General features: G+C 37.3%; 1 protein-coding gene across 1 annotated transcript in view; it reads left to right on the forward strand.

Annotated features, from left to right (window-relative positions):
- The first annotated feature begins 896 nt into the window (after positions 1–896).
- NHLRC2 (NHL repeat containing 2) overlaps positions 897–25,327 on the forward strand; it is a 60,782-nt gene continuing 36,351 nt past the window's right edge. The window contains exons 1-4 of the mRNA XM_060125726.1: positions 897–1,241; positions 4,157–4,309; positions 16,609–17,064; positions 19,525–19,646. Coding sequence (XP_059981709.1) covers positions 1,064–1,241; positions 4,157–4,309; positions 16,609–17,064; positions 19,525–19,646 — 909 coding nt within the window. The 5' untranslated portion in view covers positions 897–1,063. The remainder of the gene's footprint in view (positions 1,242–4,156; positions 4,310–16,608; positions 17,065–19,524; positions 19,647–25,327) is intronic.

The following is a 25,327-nucleotide window of genomic DNA, read 5'->3' on the forward strand; positions in this document are numbered from 1 at the left end:
TTTCCTGGGTCAATCCAGTATCTTCCTCCAGCGGCAACGAACAAACACTGCACAATGAACAAACAAAATTCAAGTACGTGAAGTTGTGCTTGCACTGAGGCCACCCACACTCCTATCTCCAGACTCCAGAGGTAGTCTGCCTGAAGGCGATCAGCTCTCTCTCCAGCAGCCTCAAAACCAAGCTTCACCTGCCTGATGCCTCCCACCGGCTCGACCGCCTCTTTGGGCATTAAAAGCTGCAAGGCCAGCGGAGTGGGCCCTCACCCCCTCCAGGGAAGGGAGCGAGGGAGCTGCCAGCACAGCTCGCTCCACAAAAGCCACCAGTGCTCTCCACTTCTGAAGACAGAGGCCGGGCCCTCAGGGATCCCCGCGGTCGCCCACCTGCCACCCTCGCGCCTCGGGAGTAGCTCCAGCTGCGTCCGCTCCCATCGTGCCCCCTCCCCCTGCTTGGCTGACAATCTATTCGCACCCGCACTTTCAGCACTGCAGGGTAACAAAATGCTGCGTTTGCATATAAGCCAAGGCCATCGGCTAGTCACTCCCAACTTTAAGAAGCCTACTCCTTTACCTTTCGTGCCGTGGCGGGAACAGCTTCGCGTTCCCAATGCTGTGTCGAATCAGCTGATCCTGGTCTAAACGTGAGACTTTAAAAAGAAAAAAGTTAGGGCCCTTTTAAATCCTACGGATTTATTTTGTTTTGTTTTAGTTCTAAAACCTGCTAATTTCCAAAGTGAAGGGTGGGGAATTGTTCTCTTGGAGCTTCTAGAACGCTGGCCCAGAAGCCTTTTCCGTGTTGAATCTGGCGCTCTGAATGTCCAGGCTCAGCTGCGGCGAGAAGATTTAGAAGGGGCGGGGTAGGTTGGGACGGTAGTTTAATTACGTGCCGGGGAATTGCGTCAATTTGTACTTTAGCATTTGAAAAAAGTGCTGTGAGCGTGGAGTGGGGCTGGTGGAGAGTGAGGCGAATGTGCGGTTTTGAAACCAGAGGACCGTAAGTCCCTCTCCCTCCAAACGAGACCGTCCCGCGGGCTCTGCGGCCGCCTCTGGACCGTCCGGAGAGAACATGGCGGCGCCCGGAGCCCGGAGCTGCAGCCTCTCGGGCCTGCTCCCGGCTCAGACCTCGCTGGAGTACGCTCTGCTCGATGCCGTCACCCAGGAGGAGAAGGACAGCCTGGTCTACCAGTATCTGCAGAAGGTGGACGGCTGGGAGCAGGACTTGTCAGTGCCCGAGTTTCCGGAAGGTGAGGGGCTGGCTTCGGGGTGGGGACCCCTCCCGGAACCTCCCCTTCCTCGGGGACGGCGCCCTCCCCTGAAGCGGTGGGCGAGGCGTGGTTCTGCGGCCGCGCCGGGCAGAGGCGCTTCGCCCAGCCGAGCCTCTGTCTCCAGGCGGCGGCGGCGGCGGCGGCAGCGGACCGGGGGTTTGTGGAGGGCGGGCACATGCATCTTTGTCTCTGTTTCTTCCCTATCTGCCCGGGCCGTGTGTTAACTCAATAGACTTTCCCTGACTGTTTCGTGACCCCTGTTGGCAGTGATTCCAGTGTCCGTGCCCATTCAGTCTGGTTGCCCAGCATCGTCATCATCTTTGTGCCTCATCCTAGCTTCCATTTATTGATCACTTCTTATGGGCCACACACAGCCCTAAACACAAGGGTATTATCTTATTTAATCCTCTCTGCAAACTATTTGAGGTGCTCTTCTTAGCCCTATTTTATAGTTGGGAAACTGAGTCTCGGGGACAGGGAGGTTAAGTCGTCTGCCGAGGGCCTCACAACTGAGAACGGCTAGAGTTGGATTATACAGACACCGCCCCCCGCACTCCCCCGCACTGCATCGGCCGGTTTCTTAACTGTGTCACACTCTTACGTTCAAAGTCGTGAACCTTGTAATTTTAAAAATCTGAATCAATTATGGCCAGTTTCCAGGTTTGAATCCTGGCTCTGTGAATGTTTGGAGCACGAGGGAACTGATAGTCCCAGCAGTGCTGTTTGTGAAGCTCATCTTGCTATGATAAATGAAACCGAACTTTACCTTCTTTGGTTGGGACTGGCATTGTTTTGGCTGGTGGTGTTGGCGTGCCTCCTGGCATGACACTGAAACCACATGTATAGTTAATTGGTTCGATGTGGCAGGGTTCAGTATCTCATGGGAGGTCTATTGGAACCTTGCCTCTGACGGCAGCCTCGTCTTTCGAAGCCTTCTGCTCTCGCCTTCATACGTGCTTACTTTATCTGTTATTAATCTTATACTGGACTTGAATTATTGTGGAATTCTATCAAAAGAATTGGGTGCATTAGTGCTTATCCCATCAAAGAAACTTTAAAAGTTTATATACATGAATGTGTATTTTTTTTTAAAGTCTGTAAGAAGTTAGTTATATATCATACCCTGTCGTAAAATGGGCATGCCAGCAGCTAGGATTTGGGCCAGTGTTTTTATTTTCTTGTTTGCATCTACGATGAGTGTATTTTATTACCATGAGCTTTGATCTTTGTGACTCATACGTAATACAACAAAATATTCAGGCTTCATATTTGACACAAATTTTCTGCTGGACCTGATTATTGAGAACAGAATACTAGATGTGAGTTTTTTCTTGGTTTCTTTATCAGTTACTGTAATCAGGAAGTCATAAACATAACTCAGAAACACTGTGCTTTGTTAATTTCTTCAAAGAAACATGTTTTATGAGAAGCTGTGTGGTATAATGGATGGATTCAGACAGATCCAGAATTAAATCCCAGTTATTCCATTTGTCAGTTGCATGATTTTGAGCAAGTTAGTTGACTTTGCCAAGCCTTACTTTTCTCACTTATAAAATGGAAGCAATTATTTACCTTTCAGGTTTATTATGCAGACTCTACAGTGTATCTAAAGTTCTTACTTCATAGGGGAGCTCAGTAAATGTCATTATTAGCAGCTTTTAAAGTTATATTCATTGTTATTATTGTTATTATAAGGTGAATTATTAAGTCTGGTAAGCACCTAACACAATAAGTGACATGTAATTATACTTTCCCTGCCTCTCCAATCTAAGTCACTTGACTATTTACAGAAAATAAATTTGAGACAAAGTCATAAATATTTTAAAATTAGGATTTGAAATATACATAATTACTTTGAAGTTTTATAGGGTCACTTGATCTGGCATACTATTAAAACTTTATCAAAATGGATATTTAAGACCTCACTGTATCCTAAACCTCACTAGGTGTGACTAATTGGCAGAAATATTAGTTTGATTTGCAGACTTTTTTTTTTTTAGAATTTTGTTTTAATTGAGTAACTTCAGTTGCTGTTATTAGTTGTTAGCTGTTATTATTCATTTGTTCCACCCAGCTTTGGCTTTCAGTTTCTATAAAATATTTCCAAATACCTGCTTCAAGTTATAATTAATACTTTTAGTATCTGCATTTATTTACTTATAAGCAACAAACTCATTATCTTTGTTTCCTTAAATTGGTTAAACAGAGATGCTGTACTTTTAATCTACTTTTGTTTAACAAAATTTTTCTTCATAGTGCATAGTTAAAATTGTAAATCATGGTCAAGTAATTATAAATTCTAATTTACAAAAGCACAGATTAATGAGATTCTGTTTTTCTTTGGAGGGAAGGGAACATGCTCTTCTTCAATATTAATGTTGCTTCCATGAAATCTATAATAATAGCAGTGTGTTTTGCTTAACTTTGCATTTAAAATATTTTGTATTTAAGGTCTCATTCAAATCCAGAGCATTTCAGCTCTTTTATGAAATTGACTTAGGTATTTTGTATGTTTATCCTTATATTTTAACACTGTTTTTTGATATTTATTCTTAAGGTTGACCTTCATTCTCAGTAGCCCATTTGTACCTAATCATGTACTTAAGTCCTTTTAATATTCGATATTTCCTCTTATTTTTACCTAAATATGTTAATCTTACTTCCTTTCACACACAGACTAATATACCATTTCTGAAAGAATTTAGTAGCTTTTTCTTACTATATTTGCAGACTGTCTCATAGTAGTAGCTTTCTCATCTTCTACCTCCCCACTCCCTTCCTGCCCTGCCAGTCCCTTCCTTAGAAATAATAATTGTTCACATTTTAATAGAAAGTTTTAAGTAAATTATCTTGATCATTTCCTTTAATCATTTTTTATTTTGTGTAAATTTCAGGATTAGAATGGCTGAACACAGAAGAATCTATTTCTGTCTACAAGGATCTATGTGGAAAAGTGGTTGTCCTTGATTTCTTCACCTACTGCTGCATAAACTGTATTCACCTGTTGCCTGATCTTCATGCATTAGAGCACACATACTCTGATAAAGGTATCTGCCCTTTAATTGGTTTCTAACAGTCTGTCCTGGCATAGTCACTGGAAGAGTAGCTGACTCATTTTGCTCATAGGAGAATGAAACATTCGGCAAGACTTCAGTGATTCTAAAGTAATTTCTAATCTATGAATTAAGGACTCCATGTACCTTTTCATGAAGAGTTAAGCTTAGTGATGAGGATTTGCCTTCCTAAAGAACCAGCATTTAGTCTATGGTCTTTCTTTAAAGATAGGACATAGTTTACTTTTTTCATGATCAAGTATTTTAAAAAGGTCATTTTGTATACCTGGACTTACCTAAATTTGTTCTATGAAAAAAAGAAAAAATGAAATGTGTGACTAATTTTATATTCTTCTTGTTGTGATAAAAAGGTTTAAAGTTCTTATTAGGAAATATGAATAAGCTTCCTTTAATCTCAAATGACATAAACTACTACCTGTGCTAATATTTTGGAAGGCAAAATATTATAACATACTTTTTCTTTGACCCTGCTTTATTTAAAAATTGTTTATAAAGGTTAATGTTTTCCAAAGCACACTAGGAAATCCTTTTTTATGGTATTACAAATTCTGAAAATGTAAGAGGTTATACTTAGTATTTTCTTTAGAACTTTGACATTTTTTCAGATTTTTTCTTGTTTACTTCTTTTTAAAAAGAGAGCATATGGGGTAAATGAAACTAATTAAAGGTTCCATTTAATTAGGCTTAAATTAATTGAAGCTGTCCTCTTTGCAGTGACTAAAAAGAAGAGGGGGTTACTGATCTTGTGAGAGTAAAGATGAGAATAGAGTATACATGTACAAAAATGAAGGATTTCTTGAAACTTAGTTTAAAAAAAGGAGTGTTGGATAAAACCTTCAGTGCAGGTGAAGCTTCAGATGCTTTTAAATTGTAACGGGCTGTATCTTGGAATTGCCTATGGGTGAGATTCACCAAGAACTCAAATATTCCCAATCGCTAAACCATGTTTTCAAAAATTCATCTATATTTAAGAAACATGAGTATTTCATTATCTCCTAGGTTTTGGATACTTACGTGTGTTGTTCAAGTCCATGTAATAAATACATTTATTGAGTATTATGTGCAGGGTACTCTAACTGCTGGGGAAATATGTAACAAAGTTGAATTAAAGCATTATGGAACATGGGGAAAGGACCAACTTGCTTTGCCTGGAAGCTTTGGAAAATATTTCTCAAGAGAAGGAGACAATTAAGCTGGAACTTGAAAAATGAGCAGGAGTGCAGCTGAAAATGAAAATGGGGCAGGAGGGACACTCCTGGCTGAGGAAGTGACAGGTAAACAAGGAGGGAAGCACAGAAGAGTAGGTTTGGAGAGTGGTAAATAGTTCAGTGTCGCAAGGTTATAGGGGCCCCTGGGAAGAGTTAAAGGGGAGGAAGGCAGATTAGGTTCAGACTTGCGTTACGAAGGGCTTTGTATAACGTTCTTAATAGTTAATGGACTTTTTCATCCACTGAAAGTACAGAGATGTTCAAGGTTGTTTTTGATTTACTTGTTTAAGAGGAGGATGACAGTACGATTTGTGTTTCAGAATGGCACTTACAGACTGGGTTAAAAATCCCAAAGTTAACCATTTCCTACTTAAGATCACCCCTAATGGACTGTTTAACTTAATTGGTTAACCCCATACCTGAAGCAAATTCAGTGGCTTCTTAGAATGGATCCTTAACAATCTCTTTACCAGTTTACTGAAAATATTTTTATAACACATTGTGACAAAAAATAATAACTATTTTTTATATATAAATACACTTCTGAAAAGTAAAATACTTTGTAAGTGGTTTCAACATTGTAATTTCAAAGAAACATTACTTCATTATGCTGCTGTATGAAAATGCTGGTAACTTAGAAATAAAAGATTTTTGTATTGCTTAGAAGATGAGTTCAGTTCATATTCACAAAAGCAGGCATACCTAGAGATTATCATATGAAAGTTCAGTAGGCTGTCACTAAATTTGCTTTCTTGTTGCTGTCTTTTTTTTTAAAATTTTTATTGGAGTATAGTTGATTTACAATGTTGTGTTAGTTTCAGGTGTACAGCAAAGTGAATGAGTTATATATATGTATATATCCATTCTTTTTCAGATTCTTTTCTCATATAGGTTATTACAGAATATTGAGTAGAGTTCCCTGTGCTATACAGTAGTTCCTTGTTAGTTATCTATTTTATGTATAGTAGTATGTATATGTTAATTCCAATCTCCTAATTTATCATGATGCTGTGTCTTATTTCATTACTATCTGATGTTTCTGAATTTATCTTCAGCAATGCTATTTATGTTCTTGAAGAGACATTAAGCAGCCTGTTTCTATTCCATGAAATATTCAGTTCATTTTATCAGTAAGCTGGAAATGCTCAGCTGAGTGAGGAAGTGCATTTTAATTCAAAAACACTCTGAAAGAAGCCCGCTTTAATACTCAATCTCCTTCCTCTGTAAACAGCTTTTAAAGTCTGGTTTGTAATGGTGACCAGTATCACTTTCACAATAGCGTAAAAGAAATTATAAATGCCAAAGATCTAAAGCAAAAGTAAAAAGATACTTAATAGTAATGAATGGTTCTGGTTTCTCCTTGAGGGTTTCTAATTTCTTTTACCTGTTTATGCTGGATACATTAATGATATATAATACCCAAATTTAGCACAATGGCTATCATCTAAGGAAAAACACTTGTTTTTGTTTTTGTTTTTTGCTGTACACGGGCCTCTCTCTGTTGTGGCCTCTCCCGTTGCGGAGCACAGGCTCCGGACGCGCAAGCTCAGCGGCCATGGCTCACGGGCCCAGCCGCTCCGCGGCATGTGGGATCTTCCCGGACCCGGGCACGGACCCGTGTCCCCTGCATCGGCAGGCGGACTCTCAACCACTGCGCCACCAGGGAAGCCCTGAAAAGGACTTGTTTTATAAGAAAACATCTAGTAGGAAAAGTTGGCATATTTTAAAATGTGTTTGCTAGGTGAATGTTAATATATAATTAAATCAGACTTTAAAAACCTAAATGCCATAACACTGCTGAGTAAACGCTGGTATTCTCATTATATGGTATATGCTGTTTTTAACTTTATTAAAAATTAGAAGAATGTATTTCTAATTTATAGGGAAACTAAACCTTTTAATGAGTCAATATACAGTTTTACTCTGTGTCAGAGTTCCCAAAACCACCCCCAGGTCAATAATTCTTTAGGAGGACTCACAGGATTCAGCATGTAGCTGTGCTCATGGCTATAATTTATTACAACAAAAGGACCCAAAGCAGAATCAGCCAAGGGAAAAAACGCCTGGGGCTGAATCCAGGGGAGGCCAGGAGCAAGCCGAGTCCTCTCTTGGTGGAGTCGCGTAGGAGGTGCTTAATTCCCCCAGCAAAGAGTTGTTACAGCGAGTTTGGACGTTGCCAACCAGGGAAGCTCACTAGAGACAGCACCCAGCACTTTAGGCCTTGTGAGCTGCTCTCATCATTTCTGGGAATGATGGGAACGCTTCCGAAATACAGGCAAGGACCAGCCCTGTAAGCAGATCTTTGAAAGAATAGTAGAGGGGCCTGCTATGTTAACTCTTTTTTGTACACACTTCACTCTTTCTTTCTGCAGCACCCCATATACTGATTATTCTTTGTTCTTAAATAAAGTATGATGAAAATATTGGCTGATTTATGGCAAACTTTCAGAGTATTTAATGTAGACACAGGGAAATGTCAGTTTTTGAAATTTAAAAAAAATTCACATATGTTTCTCATCTCTGCTTTAATGTAGTGTTTGGGTGATTTTGATTTTTTTTTTTTTTTTTTTTTTGCGGTACGCGGGCCTCTCACTGTTGTGGCCTCTCCCGTTGCGGAGCACAGGCTCCGGACGCGCAGGCCTAGTGGCCATGGCTCACAGGCACAGCCTCTCCGCGGCATGTGGGATCCTCCCGGACCGGGGCACGAACCCGCGTCCCCTGCATTGGCAGGCGGACTGTCAACCACTGCGCCACCAGGGAAGCCCCCGATTTTTTTACTTCATGTTTCCATCTCTCCACATCCTTCTTCCCTTCCCTCCCCTCGGGGTATTCTAGCCTCTGTGACCTGCCTTCATCTTTTCTTGCCTAGTAAAGTCATGCTCGTCTTTTAGATCTCAAAATGCCTCAATTTACAGGTTTTGTAACATCTAAAACTCCTCAAATATTTTTAGTTTTTGCATTGAACTAAGTTATTATACTGCCTGTGATTAAACTGTACTGTTTGCTATATACTATATTTAAATGTTATATATTACCATGCATAATTGTATTTATATGTCTATACGTTTCTGAAAAATAAGACCTTTGTAGTTAGTTCCCTGACCAGGGATCGAACCCATGCCCGCTGCAGTGGAATCACGGAGTCCTAACCCCTGGACTGCCAGGGAATTCCCTGAAGTTTCTTAAATGATTTTAAAAAGTTATTTTATTACTAATATTTTAGAAGCAGCTATTCTTTTTATTTGGTTTTACCTTTTCTCTTTCCCTTTCTTTTTCCTCTCCCTCTCGTCTCTCTTTCTTCCTTTTCTTCTTTCCATGTTTTATTTTAAATGTAGTAGTTTTGATCCATGTGTTGGCAAAAGATCCATAAAGGGAAGAATCTTTTACATCCTGTTTTTTATTCTGTATGATTAATAGAACAAGCAAAATATCTTAAGAAAAATTTCTTAAGGTTTCTTTAAGGTTGTTGACACTGAAAAAATGAGATGCATAGCTATTTGGCAGTTGTCCTTGTATGTAGATCAATATAGATATTCTATTTAGACATATACAATGTGGTTTATATATTGTACAAATGTGTTTCTTCAGTGTTTATGTCTTGTCCATTCATTTCCTATTATGTATGAGACACTATGCTGGTAAATAATAAAATAGTGTATGATCCCTAAATAATTAATAGGAATTACAGTGTAACAAGGGGAAAACTTACAATCAAATAACCACACAAATATTTTTATAATTTCTGATTAGTGCTAAGAAGGAAAATTATAGGGCTTCCCTGGTGGCTCAGTGGTTGAGAGTCTGCCTGCCGATGCAGGGGACACGGGTTCGTGCCCCGGTCCGGGAAGATCCCACATGCCGTGGAGCGCCTGGGCCTGTGAGCCATGGCCGCTGAGCCTGCGCGTCTGGAGCCTGTGCTCCGCAACGGGAGAGGCCACAGCAGTGAGAGGCCCGCGTACCGCCAAAAAAAAAAAAAAAAAAGAAGAAGAAAATTACAGACTGCTATGAAAACAAATAATGAGGTTTACTCTAATCTGGAAGAATTAAAGAAAGCTTTTTTAAGAGTAAAAATTGAGCTGAGATCTAAAAGACAGGTATGACTTTACTAGGTGAGAAGGTTCCAGGCAGAGAGACACTATGCGTCAAGGCTTTAAAGCAAGAGGAATAATGATATTCTGGACGAACTAAGAAAGTCCTGGTCTCTACAGTACCCTGAGGGAGGGGAAGAAGAGTGGAAAAAGATGCTGGAGAGGTGAGATGTGGTTTTTTCATGTGGTTTTCCATTGGGAAAGCCTAGGAAGGATTTTCTGCCAGAGGGTGATGTGATCAGATTTGTGTTTTTTAAAGATCAGTTCATCTCCTGGGTGGGCAACTAATTAGTGGACAAGAAATGGATTGGTGACAAGGCTGTCGTGCTCCCTGTGAGATATGATAATAGCTTAGCCCATTATAGCTGTTAAGATCAATAGGACTCAGTCATGGATTAACTATGGGTGATGAGAGAGGGCTGGTTGGTTATCACAGAGATATCCTAGGTAGGTTTCTGGCTTGTGTAATTGGAAAGACGGTGGTGCCATTTGGTGACAGGAAACGCTGTAGAAAGGACGTTTGGAGGGGAGGTTCGTGAGTTTAGTTTGAAGTATCTTTGAGACTTGCACTTCATTCTCCATCTGACTTCCATTGCTTTTAAGAAAAAGATCTCAATCCTTATTATGACTTACGAGACTGACCCTATCTGTATGTTTATTCTTGTTTTGTCCCATGCTCCCCCTTTGTTCTCTGTGTTTAGTCGCTTACCTTCTTCAGTCTCTGTCTTGTCCCACTTTTCAATGTGTTGTTTTCTCTTCCTGAAATCTCCTCTGTTGCTCTCTTCACATAGTTAACATCTTCTCATCATTTAGATCTCACCTCAGTCATCACTTTTTCAAAGAAGTGTTGGGATATATTGACCAAAGGAAAAAAATACATTTTTTGAAGTAATAAGGTATATATTGTGTATATATATTATATATATAAAATATATTTGGACTCAACTCATGGTTTCTTTTTTAATTTGTTATTATAAATCATCAATCATTTGTTTTGATTTTCAAATTTTCTGTATTTGACTAATGGGATCCCCTTCAAGCTATCACCTGTGTCCTTCTGACATGTCCTTATCATTCTCTGAGCACTTCTTTACTTGTCACAACAAAATATTTCCGGGTTCATCTTCTACTTTCCCAGCCCCATCTCTGAATCAGCCTCTTCTCCAAGGAGCTCTCATTCCTTTTAGTATTGAACATTGGGAATGGTTTTGAGAAACCAAGATCCGGGCACTAGACGTGTTTGTTGCTGTTGGGGTGTCTTTGCTTCCAGTCCCTCCCAACTAATTTAAAAATTACTTAAAGTAGTCCCTCTCACCCCCCATGAGGTTATGTTATTCATTTGAAATATAGCTAGATTCATTTGTTTCTGTTTGTACTTTTAGGCCCCCTTTCTCCATTTCTGTTGATTTTGTTTTCGAGTATGCAAAATTATAACATGGTCTGAAAGTCAGAACTATACAGAAAGTATAGATCCATCCACCCATTTCTTCTGCCTATTCCTACGTTCTCATTCTTTCTTTTACCCATTCTTTTTCTTTTTTTAAATTTCTTCTTTTTTTTAACATAAAAACTGACACACTATTGACATTTTTGTGCACTTCACTTTTATCATGTGACATTTTTCCTGGTAGTCACTCCATATCAGTTTATAAAGAACTTCCTGGTTACTTTTAGTAGCTGCATAGTACTTTGTGTGTACCATAATTTATTCAGCCACTCTCCTATCCTGTGTATTGGCCCTTACTTTGTTTATAATATTTAACAAACAGTGAATAATCTTGCAGATACATTTTTGTACTGCTGGTAGTATATCTTAAGGGTAAATTCCTAGAAGTGGGATTGCTGGGTCAAAGTTTAATGTATATACAATTTTGTTAGATGTTGCCATGTTCGGTACCAGGAGGACTGTACCAGTTTGCATTCTTTTTTTTTTTTTTTTGGCTGCACCACACAGCTTTCGGGATCTTAGTTCCCTGACCAGGGATCAAACCTGGGCCCCCTGCAGTGGAAGTGCAGACTCCTAACCACTGGACTGCCAGGGAATTCCCTCAGTTTGCATTCTTACTAACAGTGTATGGTGTCTCTTTCCCCGTTGCCGCTCCAGTAAAATGTGTTGACATATTTTTACTGGTTTAGTATATGAGAAATGGTATCTCGGTGTAGTTTTAAATTGCATTTTAGAGTGGAGGTGAACAACTCTTTTCATATGTTTATGGCTATTTATTGTAAATGGGGTTTTGTTTACCATTATATCCTCCAAAACTGGGTATTATGTAGGTATATAAAGTCTATTGATTTCTGTGTGTTAATTTTATATTCCACAACTTCCTGAATCTTTTATTATTTGGGTTAGTTTTGTAATTGCTTCTGTGGAGTTTCCCTAACATACTATCATATTATCTGCAAAGAAAATTTCCAGTTCTTACGCCTATAACTGATTTCTCTTGTCTGATTTCGTTGTCTACTATCACCCTTCCTACTCATTGTTAAATAGTAGTGGAAGCAGTGGACATCTCTGCCTTGTTCCTTATCTTACTGGAAAACTTCTAGTTCTTCTCCATTAAGTTAGAGGCTGGTTTTAGGACTCACTTATATTTATTTACTCAATTAACAAATTATCAAAGTACAAAATTACTTTAAATTATATCTCAGTAAACCTGATGTTAAAAACAAAAATCTATCTCTGCTACTTCTGGGTTTGGAGGAGAATGGTGGCTACCTAATTTTGAATCTCCCCATGTCTCTTTCGCCCGCTCCCCAAACATAAAAACAACAGGGAGAGTAAATAGAACCACACTTGATCCTACCTTCAGCAATACTAGGAGACAGAGAATATCATGGCCTTCAAATTACCTGTAAGTTGTGAAATGAACTTACTTCCATTAAAGATCCTGCTGCTACTAGCCAGCAGGTGCTGAGAACAGAAATGGAGGAGGCTTAAAAGACTCCATGAAAAAAAGAAAGTGGTTCAGAGGACTTAGGCAAAGCACAAAAAGAGTAATCCCCTTACCTGCAGAAAGAGAAACTCCAACACTAAGTGCAAAATACTGAACACAGGTTTGGATATACTAGAACATAGTACTAGCTCTTGAAAGAGTGTGGGACTGGGAACAGAAGCCTCAGAGAAGCATCGCTTCTGGAAGAGAATCAGATATGTAGAGGTGTGTGTAGTTTCCCTTGGAGATAGTCTACTGAAGGGAACGAAGAAGATAAGAGGGAAAAGTTAAGGATGCTGCAGAAACAAAAGAATCTACACATCAACTCCTTCTTCCAACGGCGCTATCTGAAAAGAGACTGCACAGAAAAGGGGGACTGTCAGAAGAGGGCACTCTCAAACTAAGAGCTCTGTCCAAAAACTGATTAGGATTATTAAAAAGCAGATCACATCCATATAAAACTGTAAAAAGCTGAAAATGTGATTCAAAGTTGAAATGCTGATGAAAATTCTCACTTAATCAAAAAGTTGACAGAAACTATAACACAGTCCTCCATACTGAATGACATATCCTCTAAAAGTATTTAGGAATAATGAAAAAGCTTGAATCAGAAATTTAAAAACTAAAAACAGAAATGGACGCGCCCCCCACCCCCACAAAACAAAGGAAGAAATGAGTGTTGATTGAACCAGAAAAGAAATAGAAGAAAAAAGTCCGAATAATATTAGAGATGAAGACTAAATTACAGGGTGTCCAAGGGGTAATAAATTCATGTAAAAATGTTATAAGGGGCATTGAGCTAAAGCAGGGATATAAAAACAGACTTAGAGACTGAAAACGAGCTTAAAAAAAAAAAGTAGTAAAAAGGGTTAGAGAGGAAATGATTGAATTGGAAGACTAGGAGAAGAGGTCCAACATAAGACTACTTTGGAGACTGGAGAAGAAAATCAAAACAACTGACCAGAACTAATATCTAAAATTAGAATCCAAGAAGACATTCCAGAAATAAAAGGAACCTTAAATCTACATATTGAAAGGGCCTACTAGATACCAGGGAAAATACCCAGAACAGGGTAAGAAGTATCCTAGTAAAACTATTACACTTTAAAGATGTTTAAAAAAAAAGTCCTCAGGGCCTCTAGGAAAAGATGACTTTGAAAGACATGTAAATTAGACTGGACAGACTTTTCACAAATAACATACAAAGCAAGGTAACAGTGAAGCAACGTTTCTAAGAATCTTAAGGAGGTACAAACCAAGGATTGTATATCTAAGCAGCTGCCTTTCAAGAATCAATCAAGGTTATAGAAAGTTTTTTTTAATTTGTTTTAATAAATTTATTTATTTATTTTTTGGCTGCGTCGGGTCTTCGTTGCTGCGAGCAGGCTTTCTCTAGTTGGCGCGAGCGGTGGCTTCTCTTGTTGCGGAGCACGGGCTGTAGGCGCTCAGGCTTCAGTAGTTGTGGCACGTGGGCTCAATAGTTGTGGCTTGCGGGCTGTAGAGCGCAGGCTCAGTAGTTGTGGCGCACGGGCTTAGTTGCTTTGCGGCATGTGGGATCCTCGTGGACCACGGCTCGAACCCGTATCGCCTGCATCGGCAGGCAGATTCTTAACCATTGTGCCACCAGGGAAGTCCTAGAAAGACGGTTCTGAATGTCCAAGAACTCAGAGAATACTGTGCCCATGTGCCCGTTCTGGTGAATCTACTTGAGGGAGATTCTAACCAGGTATGACTAAGGAAACTCCAGACGGATGAATGAAGACTTCATACATGTATTTGTAGAGCTGTGACCAATGAGGATGAGGCGTTTTGGTGAATCAGAGTTTGATCAGGGGAGAAGGACCACTAGGAGTAAGGAGAAATAATAAGGATTTGTTAAAGGCACTTGACTTTATGTAATTGTGGGAGCTGGTTAACTAGTCTATATGTATATAGCTGTTGCTTCTGTGTCTGATGCCTCAATTTGAAGTCAGAAGTTCAGGCAGTTGGAAAGGAAAGATGGATAAGAAGTAGGGGAGATCAAGGGTAGACTACAACCTGCACGCATGAACTGGAACCCGTAAGGATGAACTGGAACCTATGTAAGCTTCCAATTTAAATAATGAGGTGACCAGAAAAATAAGTTTGTTCCCCTCATCAGGAGCTAAAAACTTGCCTGGCCCAGGAGTTGCAAAAGCTGAGGGAGGAGATCTGGCAGGAGCTGGTGCAGCTGCCGGGGCCCAGCTGCTACCCCACAACCGCTGAGGTGAGCCAGTGGATGAGCTACAGAGTGTGTAAACTGCAGTAGCACCTGGTGCCCTGCACCAGTCTTCCAACAAGAGAGGATAGGGCTGCTGCTGCCCTTAACACCTTCCAGTTCTCTCACATAATATCTTGTGGTCCAGGATAACCCAGAGCTAGGCAGGGAATAGAATACTGGAAAACAATTCCAACTTAGCTAAATCTATAAATCCATCACCCAAGAGTAGAAGAATAATATAAAATCATATATTCTGACAAAATTAGAAAGAATGCAACTAAAGAAAGATGGAAAGAAAAAGGAGAGAGGGGAAACAGAAGACTATTGATTATTGTATAGGTAATAAGTGGTAAAGGATGCCATTTAAAAATGGTAGGTCAGATAGCAAAAGGTTATAAAAAATGGGGATTAATACTTTTATAATATGATTAAAAAGTATTAATAGAAAATAACCACTGGAACAAAAATAGAAAACTTTTTTTTTTTTAAGAAAACTTTTAAAATAGAAATAAGTTGCTTCCTTTATTGCTTGGTACATGGATATTCCTAATTGTTTTATCTTTGTTGTGAATGCTTTTCACATTAAAACGTTTCTTCCTTTGCCCTGTTTAATGCTTTGGGGCTTGAAATCTACCTTGTTGGGTAGATCCTACCTACCAGGATCACACCCTTATGTTCCTGTCGCTTTCACTTGCCCACGTATCTTTGTGCATATCTTTATTTTTAGCTTTTCTGATCCAAATCATTTTAGTAGGTGAGCTAAACCCATTCACATTTATTTATAAGTAGTGTTATGTATAGTTATTGTGTTATTTTGTGTATTAGGTTTTATTTGCTGTTTCTCAACATGATGTGCTTTTTTGCTATTTTACTTTACTGATTTCTTTTGATATGTAGGAAGTGTTGTATTTCTCTTTTATTGGTTATCTTTGTACTTATAACTTTAAAAAATAATAATAATGAACATTTGTTGAAGTTTTACAGTAAACTAGGTACTATGCTAAATATACAGATTTATACAGATTTATTATACAGATTTATCTTTTTAAATCTTCAAAACTGACCTATGAGGCAATTCCTGTTATTTTCCCATTTTACAAATAAGAAAACTGATGCACAGAGAGATGAAGTAACATGCCCGAGGTAACATGTTACTTGGTAATCAATGCTGAGTTTTTCTCTGAATCCAGCCTAACACTTCATACTTCTTTTTCCTATATTATTTTCTTGATATACTGTATTGATTAGATAGAAGAAATATGTTGTTTTTAGTTTTCAGCAGGTCTGCTGTCTACAACAAGGTTTGTTCTAAGAACTATACAATAGGAATTTTAAATAAAGACCTTATGGAAACATCTTGCTTATATTCATTATGTTAATCTATAATAGAGTTAGGTCAGAAAAATTTAAGAGGATAATGTGATAATAAATACCAACAAAAAGCAATCATAGTCACTGAATTTCAAAGGGGATTAAAACAGGTGGAAAAAAGTTATAAAATTTCAACATCTTCTAAGAAAATAGAGAATATTATTTTAAAGCTTTATCTAGATAAAGGACACAGGGTTTTAAACTTAAAATAGCTGCATGGTTTTGATCATATGTGTTTGAATTTAGATTTAAATGTTAATTTTTTATTCATGAGTGTAAACGCAGTTGAAGATACTAATTTAGTTCTATGTTTCCTCTTTTTTAATCTCTGACTGTTTATATTTATTTATGACCCAAAACCTAATATGTGGATGGTGATATTCAAACTTTAATACTTCATAATGTTCAACGTATAACTTTTCCCGTTTAGATGGTCTTCTGATTGTTGGTGTTCACTCGGCTAAGTTTCCAAATGAAAAAGTCCTGGATAACGTTAAGAGTGCTATTCTTCGATACAACATCACCCACCCTGTGGTTAATGATGCAGATGCCAGCCTTTGGCAAGAACTAGAAGTTTCCTGCTGGCCAACTCTGATCATACTTGGACCCCGTGGAAACATGTTGTTTTCTTTGATTGGAGAAGGACATAGAGAGAAATTATTTTTATATACTTCAATAGCTTTAAAATATTACAAAGACAGGGGACAGATCAGAGATAATAAAATTGGAATAAAACTCTATAAAGATTCTTTGCCACCTTCACCATTGCTGTTTCCTGGCAAAGTAACAGTAGACCATGTTTCTAGTAGATTGGTAATAGCAGACACTGGACATCATAGAATTTTGGTCGTCTGGAGGAATGGACAAATTCAGTACAGCATTGGAGGTAAAGTTTGCTAATTATGTTATATAATGTATTTTACATTATACATGTAAAAAACTAGTTCAAGGAAATGCATTAAAATTGAAATTTATAAATAAGAACTAATTGTAGAAGGGCAATATACACTGATTTTAACTTTATCAGAAATTATTTTGTTAATTGTGTCTGAATTAATCTCTTCTCACTCCCTCAAAAACAAACAAAACTACCCAAAAAAACTCCATTAAGATCAAAAGGAGGAAACCTTTTGTGTAATTTTCAAGTATATTCATATATCCCATCTTGTTTTTTCAAAAAACTGCCACAGTATTGTATCTTATGAAAGTATTATATACATTTTAGATTTCAGGCATTTTAAATGGAAGTATTCACTTTCCATCAAAATATAGCCATATATATATTTATTTATTTGTTTGTTTATGGCTGCATTGGGTCTTTGTTGCTGCGTGCGGGCTTTCTCTAGTTGCAGCGAGTGGGGGCTACTGTTCGTTGCGGTGCACAGGCTTCTCATTGTGGTGGCTGCTCTTGTTGCAGAGCACGGGCTCTAGGCAAGCGGGCTTCAGTAGTTGTGGCACGCGGGCTGAGTAGTTGTGGCTTGCGGGCTCTAGTGTGCAGGTTCAGTAGTTGTGGCGCACGGGCTTAGTTGCTCTCCGGCATGTGGGAACTTCCCGGACCACGGCTCGAACCCGTGTCCCCTGCATTGGCAGGCGGATTCTTAACCACTGCGCCACCAGGGAAGTCCCTAGCCATATGTTTTTTAAGACCACAGCAATACCCTAGGAAGTTGAGTCTTAGATTATGAAATAACCTAGGATTTGTATATTATTATACTTTTCTCTCCTTCCATAAGAACTTAAGCATACTTCTGAATCCATTCCATTTGGTTGTAGTGAAATAAAAGTATCATATAGGCATAGATCATTTTCTTTCATATCTCCCTGGTCTTGATCTAAAAAGGGCTCTTATTGACATCTTATATAATTAATAAAATCTGTTAAGTACATTATTAATCCTGCTTACCAGGCTGAACTGACATCTGACAACATAATTAGTCAAAGAGAAAAGTAATGCATCTCTTTGCAATCCTACTTTGGTCACACATGCAGTGTTAGTACATAAAGTAGGGATATCAACATTCTTGATGCAAATAAACTAATAAATAAACTAAAAAATAAACTAATTGTTTCCTAAGTCTTGAGGCTATTCTTAGTATGCCAAGGTATCATTCCCTTAGCTCTTGAATTCATTTGTTTCTTATTTGTTGTTTCTGTTAGAGTATGTGTGTGTTCTATATTGTTTATTTTGCTTGGGCAACTTGGTATTTTGGTTAATAACAGGAAGTTATGACAGTTGTTACTCAAAAAGCATCTGTTATAGCAAATTACATTTAAATGGTTAAAAGTTTTTAATAGATTTCTAAAATTTTCTAGTTTAGATGGATATTCTCCTTTGTTAAACAGAGGAACCATCAGCAAGCTACCTTTTCCAAATATGTTTCTAGGAATATTGTTATCTTGTGATAAATTTATAGTTATTCTACAATTTTTAAAAAAGAATTCCGTGGTCAGATACACTCAGGAAATACTGGTCAGATGTGCTTTAAAAGATTTTTGGTGGTGGTGGTGTCCCTGTACTCAGATCTTTTACTCTGCCTAATGTATCTCATGAATATATGAGAGGAGGTTATAGTATACAGTATTTTCCAATCTGAAGTGATCACAGTACTCTCCCTTTTTTTCCCCCAGGGAACTCTCATCACCAACAGTAATAAATAGTATTATTAATAATAGTAATAATAGCAAACAAAAATATGCCTGGCATTATTCTAAGCACTTTACCTGTATTAATTTATTTAGTCCTCACAGTGCTATGAGTTAGGTATATTATTAATTCCATTTTACAAAAGAGAAACTGAGACACACAGAACTTGCCCAGATCATCAGCTAGGAAGAGCTAGGGTTTAAACGAAGTCTGTTAACTTGGGATTCATGGACTATTAAGAAATGCTTGAATGATCCTCATGATTTAGGAACCCCTTGAAATTCCTGTGACATTTTATGGGCATGTGTATTTTTGTAAGGAAAGGGTTCGTAATTTTCAGTTGTAATCAAAGGAGTTTATCTTCCAAAATTGTTAAAAATCATTCATCTAGATTGTAAAAGATTTAAGTTATTTTTTAATTCTTTCTAGTCTAGATAATAGGTAATTCAGATGCTTTTTAAAGTAATTTCTTCTGCTATCTACTACTAAAGTGTACTAGTAACCATTATCTAGTAAGCCCTGTCATTAGCAAAACTTACTCGAGAAAAATAGGTATCTTGGGATACAGTTTAGTTTTTAGGTAGAAGTATCAAGTTATTTATATTAAAATCCCAGCTTTAAATACAAATTTTATTTTTTCGGTGTTAATTTGAGATAACTTTAAGTGGAAAAATTTTGTCTTACAGCTATCTTGTCTTGTAGGACCCAACCCTGGAAGAAAAGATGGAATGTTTTCAGAGTCAACTTTTAACTCACCACAAGGTGTAGCCATAATGGATAATATCATATATGTGGCAGATACAGAAAACCACCTTATAAGAAAGGTAATTTTCCATTTTAAATAAAGTTTTAATCCTTCTAATCAGAAAAACTTATATTTACTTGCTACATAAATATTTGAAGTGAGAGGGTGTTGCTTAAATACTTCAGATCATCCTCATTCAGCTTTGTTCAGAGGTTACTTGCTTAACTTTATTCTTAGACAAAACACATCAAATCGTTTTCTTAATCCTTTATTTTAAAGTCATGTGCCTAATCACCCAAAAGCTCCTCATTTTGAGGTATTTTCCTAACTACTATTTATAAAGAGATGCTTTGTCCTTTTTCAGTTAAATTTTCTCAAACTTAGAAAAAAAAAAACATACCACTCCTGCATCCCTTCAGCTCTTATGCTTTGTCTGGGAATACTTATCTGTCAATTAGTCTTAAAATTTATTTTATCTCATTATAAAAGTAATATATGATCTTGTTTTTAAAAAAATGAATTAATATGTAAAGGTAAAAAAGGTCTCCTAATCATCTATTCAGGCTCTCCAGGGGTAACCAACCATTGTTAAAATTTGTGTCTTCAGAAATTTTCTACTCATGTACGAATAATTTTATATTGAAAGGACTGTCTCTAGAGAATCTTCTTCTTTAAACAAATGGAATCATAATGTACATACATAATTCCTACATTCTTTTTTTAACTTTTTTTTCCATGTTAGTCATATGACTATGACTGCATAGTATTACCTAGTTATTTTAAACATTTCTTATTGATGAGTATTCTGACTGTAATCTGTTGGTCTTTAAGTTGTTATTTCTGTTTGGAAAATAAGTTCATCTAACCCATTCTGTCTGAACATATATGTACTACATATTGTACCTAAGTACATTTAGGTACTTCCTTGCTTTTCTCGCTATTTCTCTCTCTTGATATTTTTGCCCATTTATATTATAAAAATTATCAACTAATATATATATAATAGGAAAAAACATATGTAGAACATTTAATAATAACCACTGTAATGTAAATCTCCATGAGGGCATGACATTTGTTTTCTTTACTACTGAAATCCTAAGCACCTAAAACAGTGCCTGGCCCACAGTAGGTGTTTATTAGATATTTGTTGAATTAATTTATAAGCAAATAACATCTGTTGAATGAAGCATTTTCTAAAGCGTGAATTCCTCTTAATATGAAAAGATGTTACATGAAAAAAGGATTTTGTGGATTTATAAATTAAAGCAGACTTTTTTTTTTTTTTTTTTTTTGCGGTACGTGGGCCTCTCACTGTTGTGGCCTCTCCCGTTGTGGAGCACAGACTCCGGATGCACAGGCTCAGCGGCCATGGCTCACGGGCTCAGCCGCTCCGCGGCATGTGGGATCTTCCCAGACTGGGGCACAGACCCGCGTCCCCTGCGTCGGCAGGCGGACTCTCAACCACTGCACCACCAGGGAAGCCCTTAAAGCAGACTTATTTTTTGAAAGTCTTGCTAATATATTTTAATATGCTAATATATTGTGAATACACTAGTGGGGGGATATGTGTGTGGTATTTCTAAACTTATTTGACCAAGGAGCCCTTTTTAGGCAGAACTTTTCATAGGACTAATATCTTAATGTTGTATACTCTGGGAAGAGTGCTTTTATGTTATAACTCCTTAGAGGTCAGTATTTCCTTATCATTATCTTTTGGGGGTTCTATGCTTCTAAAATTCATCATAGTGTCATAGATATCTAACAGGATATTGAAGTAGTAATATATGTAGCCCACAACATACAGGGAGTACTTGTCCTTTTTTGATTTTATGTTATTTCTCTTGCTTTAGGACTTAGTGGGTTTTGGAGTATTGACTGCATTTCAAATACTTTTTAAGTAGCATAATCATGATAAATATAGGTTACTCGAGGTCATTTTTATGACTTAGTTTAGTGTCTGCAAAAATGGAAATGAGAGAATTATGATTTCTTCCTTTTGTTTTAAAAAAACAAAAGTTTTAAAAGTATAAATGTATTTATTGTATTTTACATTTGTTTAAGATCTCATTTGCAGAGGGTTGATCATACTCCTACATTCACAGCTCATGAACATCATCGTTCCATGCCGACCTGTCTCTTGTTAGAATAACTTATTTATTAATTTGTAAATTCCTCTTCATCTCCATTCCCATTTCCCCTGCCATTCCCTGTACATAAGTACTCCTATAGGCAGCCTTTCTGATATGTTTGATTCACATTTTCTTATTTATCTGTGATCTTGTAAAACATGTAGTATTTTGTGTGTGGTTTTTTTTTTTTTTGGTGTGTGTGTGTTTATAACAACTTTATTGTGATACATTTTACATAGTACAAAGGTCACGCATTTCATGAATATAATTCAGGAATTTTTAGTAGATTTAACAAGTTGTGTAACCATCACCATAAATCATTTTTAGAACATTTTCATCCTCCTAGTAAGAACCCTCATGCCCAATTACAGTTAATCCCCATTCCCACCCCCAGCCCTAATCTACTTTTTGTCTCTGTAAATTTGCCTCTTTGAACATTTCATATAAACAGAATCATACAGTGTATGGTTTTATGTGTCTGGCTTCTTTTATTCTGTGTAATGTTTTTGAGGTTCATTGATGATGTAACATGTCAGTAATTAATTCCTTTGTATTGCTGGATAGCATTCTGTTGCATGTATAAACCACATTTTATCTGTTTAACAGTTGGTGGGCATTTAAGGTGTTTTCCAGTTTTTGGCTATTTATAAATAATTCACATATAAGTTTTGTGTGGACATACATTTTTATTTCTCATGGGTAAGTCTGTAAATACTGGAAGTGTTGATTCATATGTTTTATATTTTGTGTTTAACTTTTTGAGAACGTGCTAAACCACAGTGGTTGCATCATTTTACATATCTACCTGCAATATATGTGGGTTCCAATTTCTCCATATCTTCACCATTACTTATCATTTTCCATTTTCTTGTTTTTTCTTTTTTTCATTTTCCATTTTTAAACTTCTAGGCATTCTACTAGATATGAAGTGGCCTATCATTGTGGTTTGGAATATGTGTTTCTCTAATGAGGAATGATGTTGAGCATCTTTTCCTACGTATATGGACCATTTGTTTATCATCTTTTGAGAAGTGTCTATTCAGATTCATTGACAATTTTTTATTGGGTTTTTGTGTTTTTTATTATTGAGTTGTAAGAGTTCTTTATATATTCTAATGCAAATTCCTTATCAGATATATGATTTTCAATACTTTCCCACATTCTGTGAGTTGTCTTTTTTTTATATATATACAAAAGTCAATTGCTTTTTTTTTAACATCTTTATTGGAGTATAATTGCTTTACAATGGTGTGTTAGTTTCTGCTTTATAACAAAGTGAATCAGTTATACATATGTTCCCATATCTCTTCTCTCTTGCGTCTCCCTCCCTCCCACCCTCCCTATCCCACCCCTCTAGGTGGCCACAAAGCACCAAGTTGATCTCCCTGTGCTATGCAGCTGCTTCCCACTAGCTATCTATTTTACGTTTGGTAGTGTATATATGTCCATGCCACTCTCTCACTTTGTCACAGCTCCCCCTCCCCCTCCCCATATCCTCAAGTCCATTCTCTAGTAGGTCTGTGTCTTTATTCCCGTCTTACTCCCATGTTCTTCATGACATTTTTTTTTTTTAAGATTCCATATATATATGTGTTACCATACGGTATTTGTCTTTCTCTTTCTGACTTACTTCACTCTGTATGACAGACTCTAGGTCCATCCACCTCACTACAAATAACTCAATTTCGTTTCTTTTTATGGCTGAGTAATATTCCATTGTATATATGTGCCACATCTTCTTTATCCATTCATTGGATGATGGACACTTAGGTTGTTTCCATCTCCTGGCTATTGTAAATAGAGCTGCAGTGAACATTTTGGTACATGACTATTTTTGAATTATGGTTTTGTCAGGGTATATGCCCAGTAGTGGGATTGCTGGGTTACATGGTAGTTCTATTTGTAGTTTTTTAAAGAACCTCCATACTGTTCTCCATAGTGGCTGTACCAATTCACATTCCCACCAGCAGTGCAAGAGGGTTCCCTTTTCTCCACACCTTCTCCAGCATTTATTGTTTCCAGATTTTTTGATGATGGCCATTCTGACCGGTGTGAGATGATATCTCATTGTAGTTTTGATTTGTATTTCTCTAATGATTAATGATGTTGAGCATTCTTTCATGTATTTGTTGGCACTCTGTATATCTTCTTTGGAGAAATGTCTATTTGGGTCTTCTGCCCATTTTTGGATTGGGTTGTTTGTTTTTTTGATATTGAGCTGCATGAGCTACTTGTAAATTTTGGAGATTAATCCTTTGTCAGTTACTTCATTTGCAAATGTTTTCTCCCATTCTGAGGGTTGTCTTTTGGTCTTGTTTATGGTTTCCTTTGCTGTGCAAAAGCTTTGAAGTTTCATTAGGTCCCTTTGTTTATTTTTGTTTTTATTTCCATTTCTCTAGGAGGTGGGTCAAAAATGATCTTGCTGTGATTTATGTCATAGAATGTTCTGCCTGTGTTTTCCTCTAAGAGTTTGATAGTGTCTGGCCTTACATTTAGGACTTTAATCCATTTTGAGCTTATTTTTGTGTATGGTGTTAGGGAGTGTTCTAATCTCATAGTTTTACATGTACCTGTCCAGTTTTCCCAGCACCACTTATTGAAGAGGCTGTCCTTTCTCCACTGTACATTCCTGCCTCCTTTGTCAAAGATAAGGTGACCATATGTGCATGGGTTTATCTCTGGGCTTTCTATCCTGTTCCATTGATCTATATGTCTATTTTTGTGCCAGTACCATACTGTCTTGATTACTGTAGCTTTGTAGTATAGTCTGAAGTCAGGGAGCCTTATTCCTCCAGCTCCGTTTTTCGTTCTCAAGGTTGCTTTGACTATTCGGGGTCTTTTGTATCTCCATACAAATTTTAAGATTTTTTGTTCTAGTTCTGTGAAAAATGCCAGTGGTAGATTGATAGGAATTGCATTGAATCTGTAGATTGCTTTGGGTAGTAGAGTCATTTTCACAATGTTGATTCTTCCAATCCAAGAATATGGTATATCTCTCCATCTATTTGCATCATCTTTAATTTCTTTCATCAGTGTCTTATAATTACCTGCATAGAGGTCTTTTGTCTCCTTAGGTAGGTTTATTCCTAGATAATTTATTCTTTTTGTTGCAGTGGTAAATAGGAGTGTTTTCTTGATTTCACTCTCAGATATTTCATCATTAGTGTATAGGAATGCAAGAGATTTTTGTGCATTAATTTTGTATCCTGCTACTTCACCAAATTCATTGATTAGCTCTAGTAGTTTTCTGGTAGTGTCTTTAGGATTCTCTATGTATAGTATTATGTCATCTGAAAACAGTGACAGCTTTACTTCTTCTTTTCTGATTTGGATTCCTTTTATTTCCTTTTCTTCTCTGATTGCTGTGTCTAAAACTTCCAAAACTATGTTGAATAGTAGTGGTGAGAGTGGGCAACCTTGTCTTGTTCCTGATCTTAGTGGAAATGCTTTCAGTTTTTCACCATTGAGGACGATGTAGGCTGTGGATTTGTCATATATGGCCTTTATTATGTTGAGGTAAGTTCCCTCTATGCCTACTTTCTGGAGGGCTTTTATCATAAATGGGTGTTGAATTTTGTCGGAAGCTTTCTCTGCATCTATTGAGGTGACCATATGGTTTTTCTCCTTCAGT

Source organism: Lagenorhynchus albirostris, chromosome 16, assembly GCF_949774975.1.
Source record: "Lagenorhynchus albirostris chromosome 16, mLagAlb1.1, whole genome shotgun sequence".
In the NCBI taxonomy this organism is placed as follows: Eukaryota; Metazoa; Chordata; class Mammalia; order Artiodactyla; family Delphinidae; genus Lagenorhynchus; species Lagenorhynchus albirostris.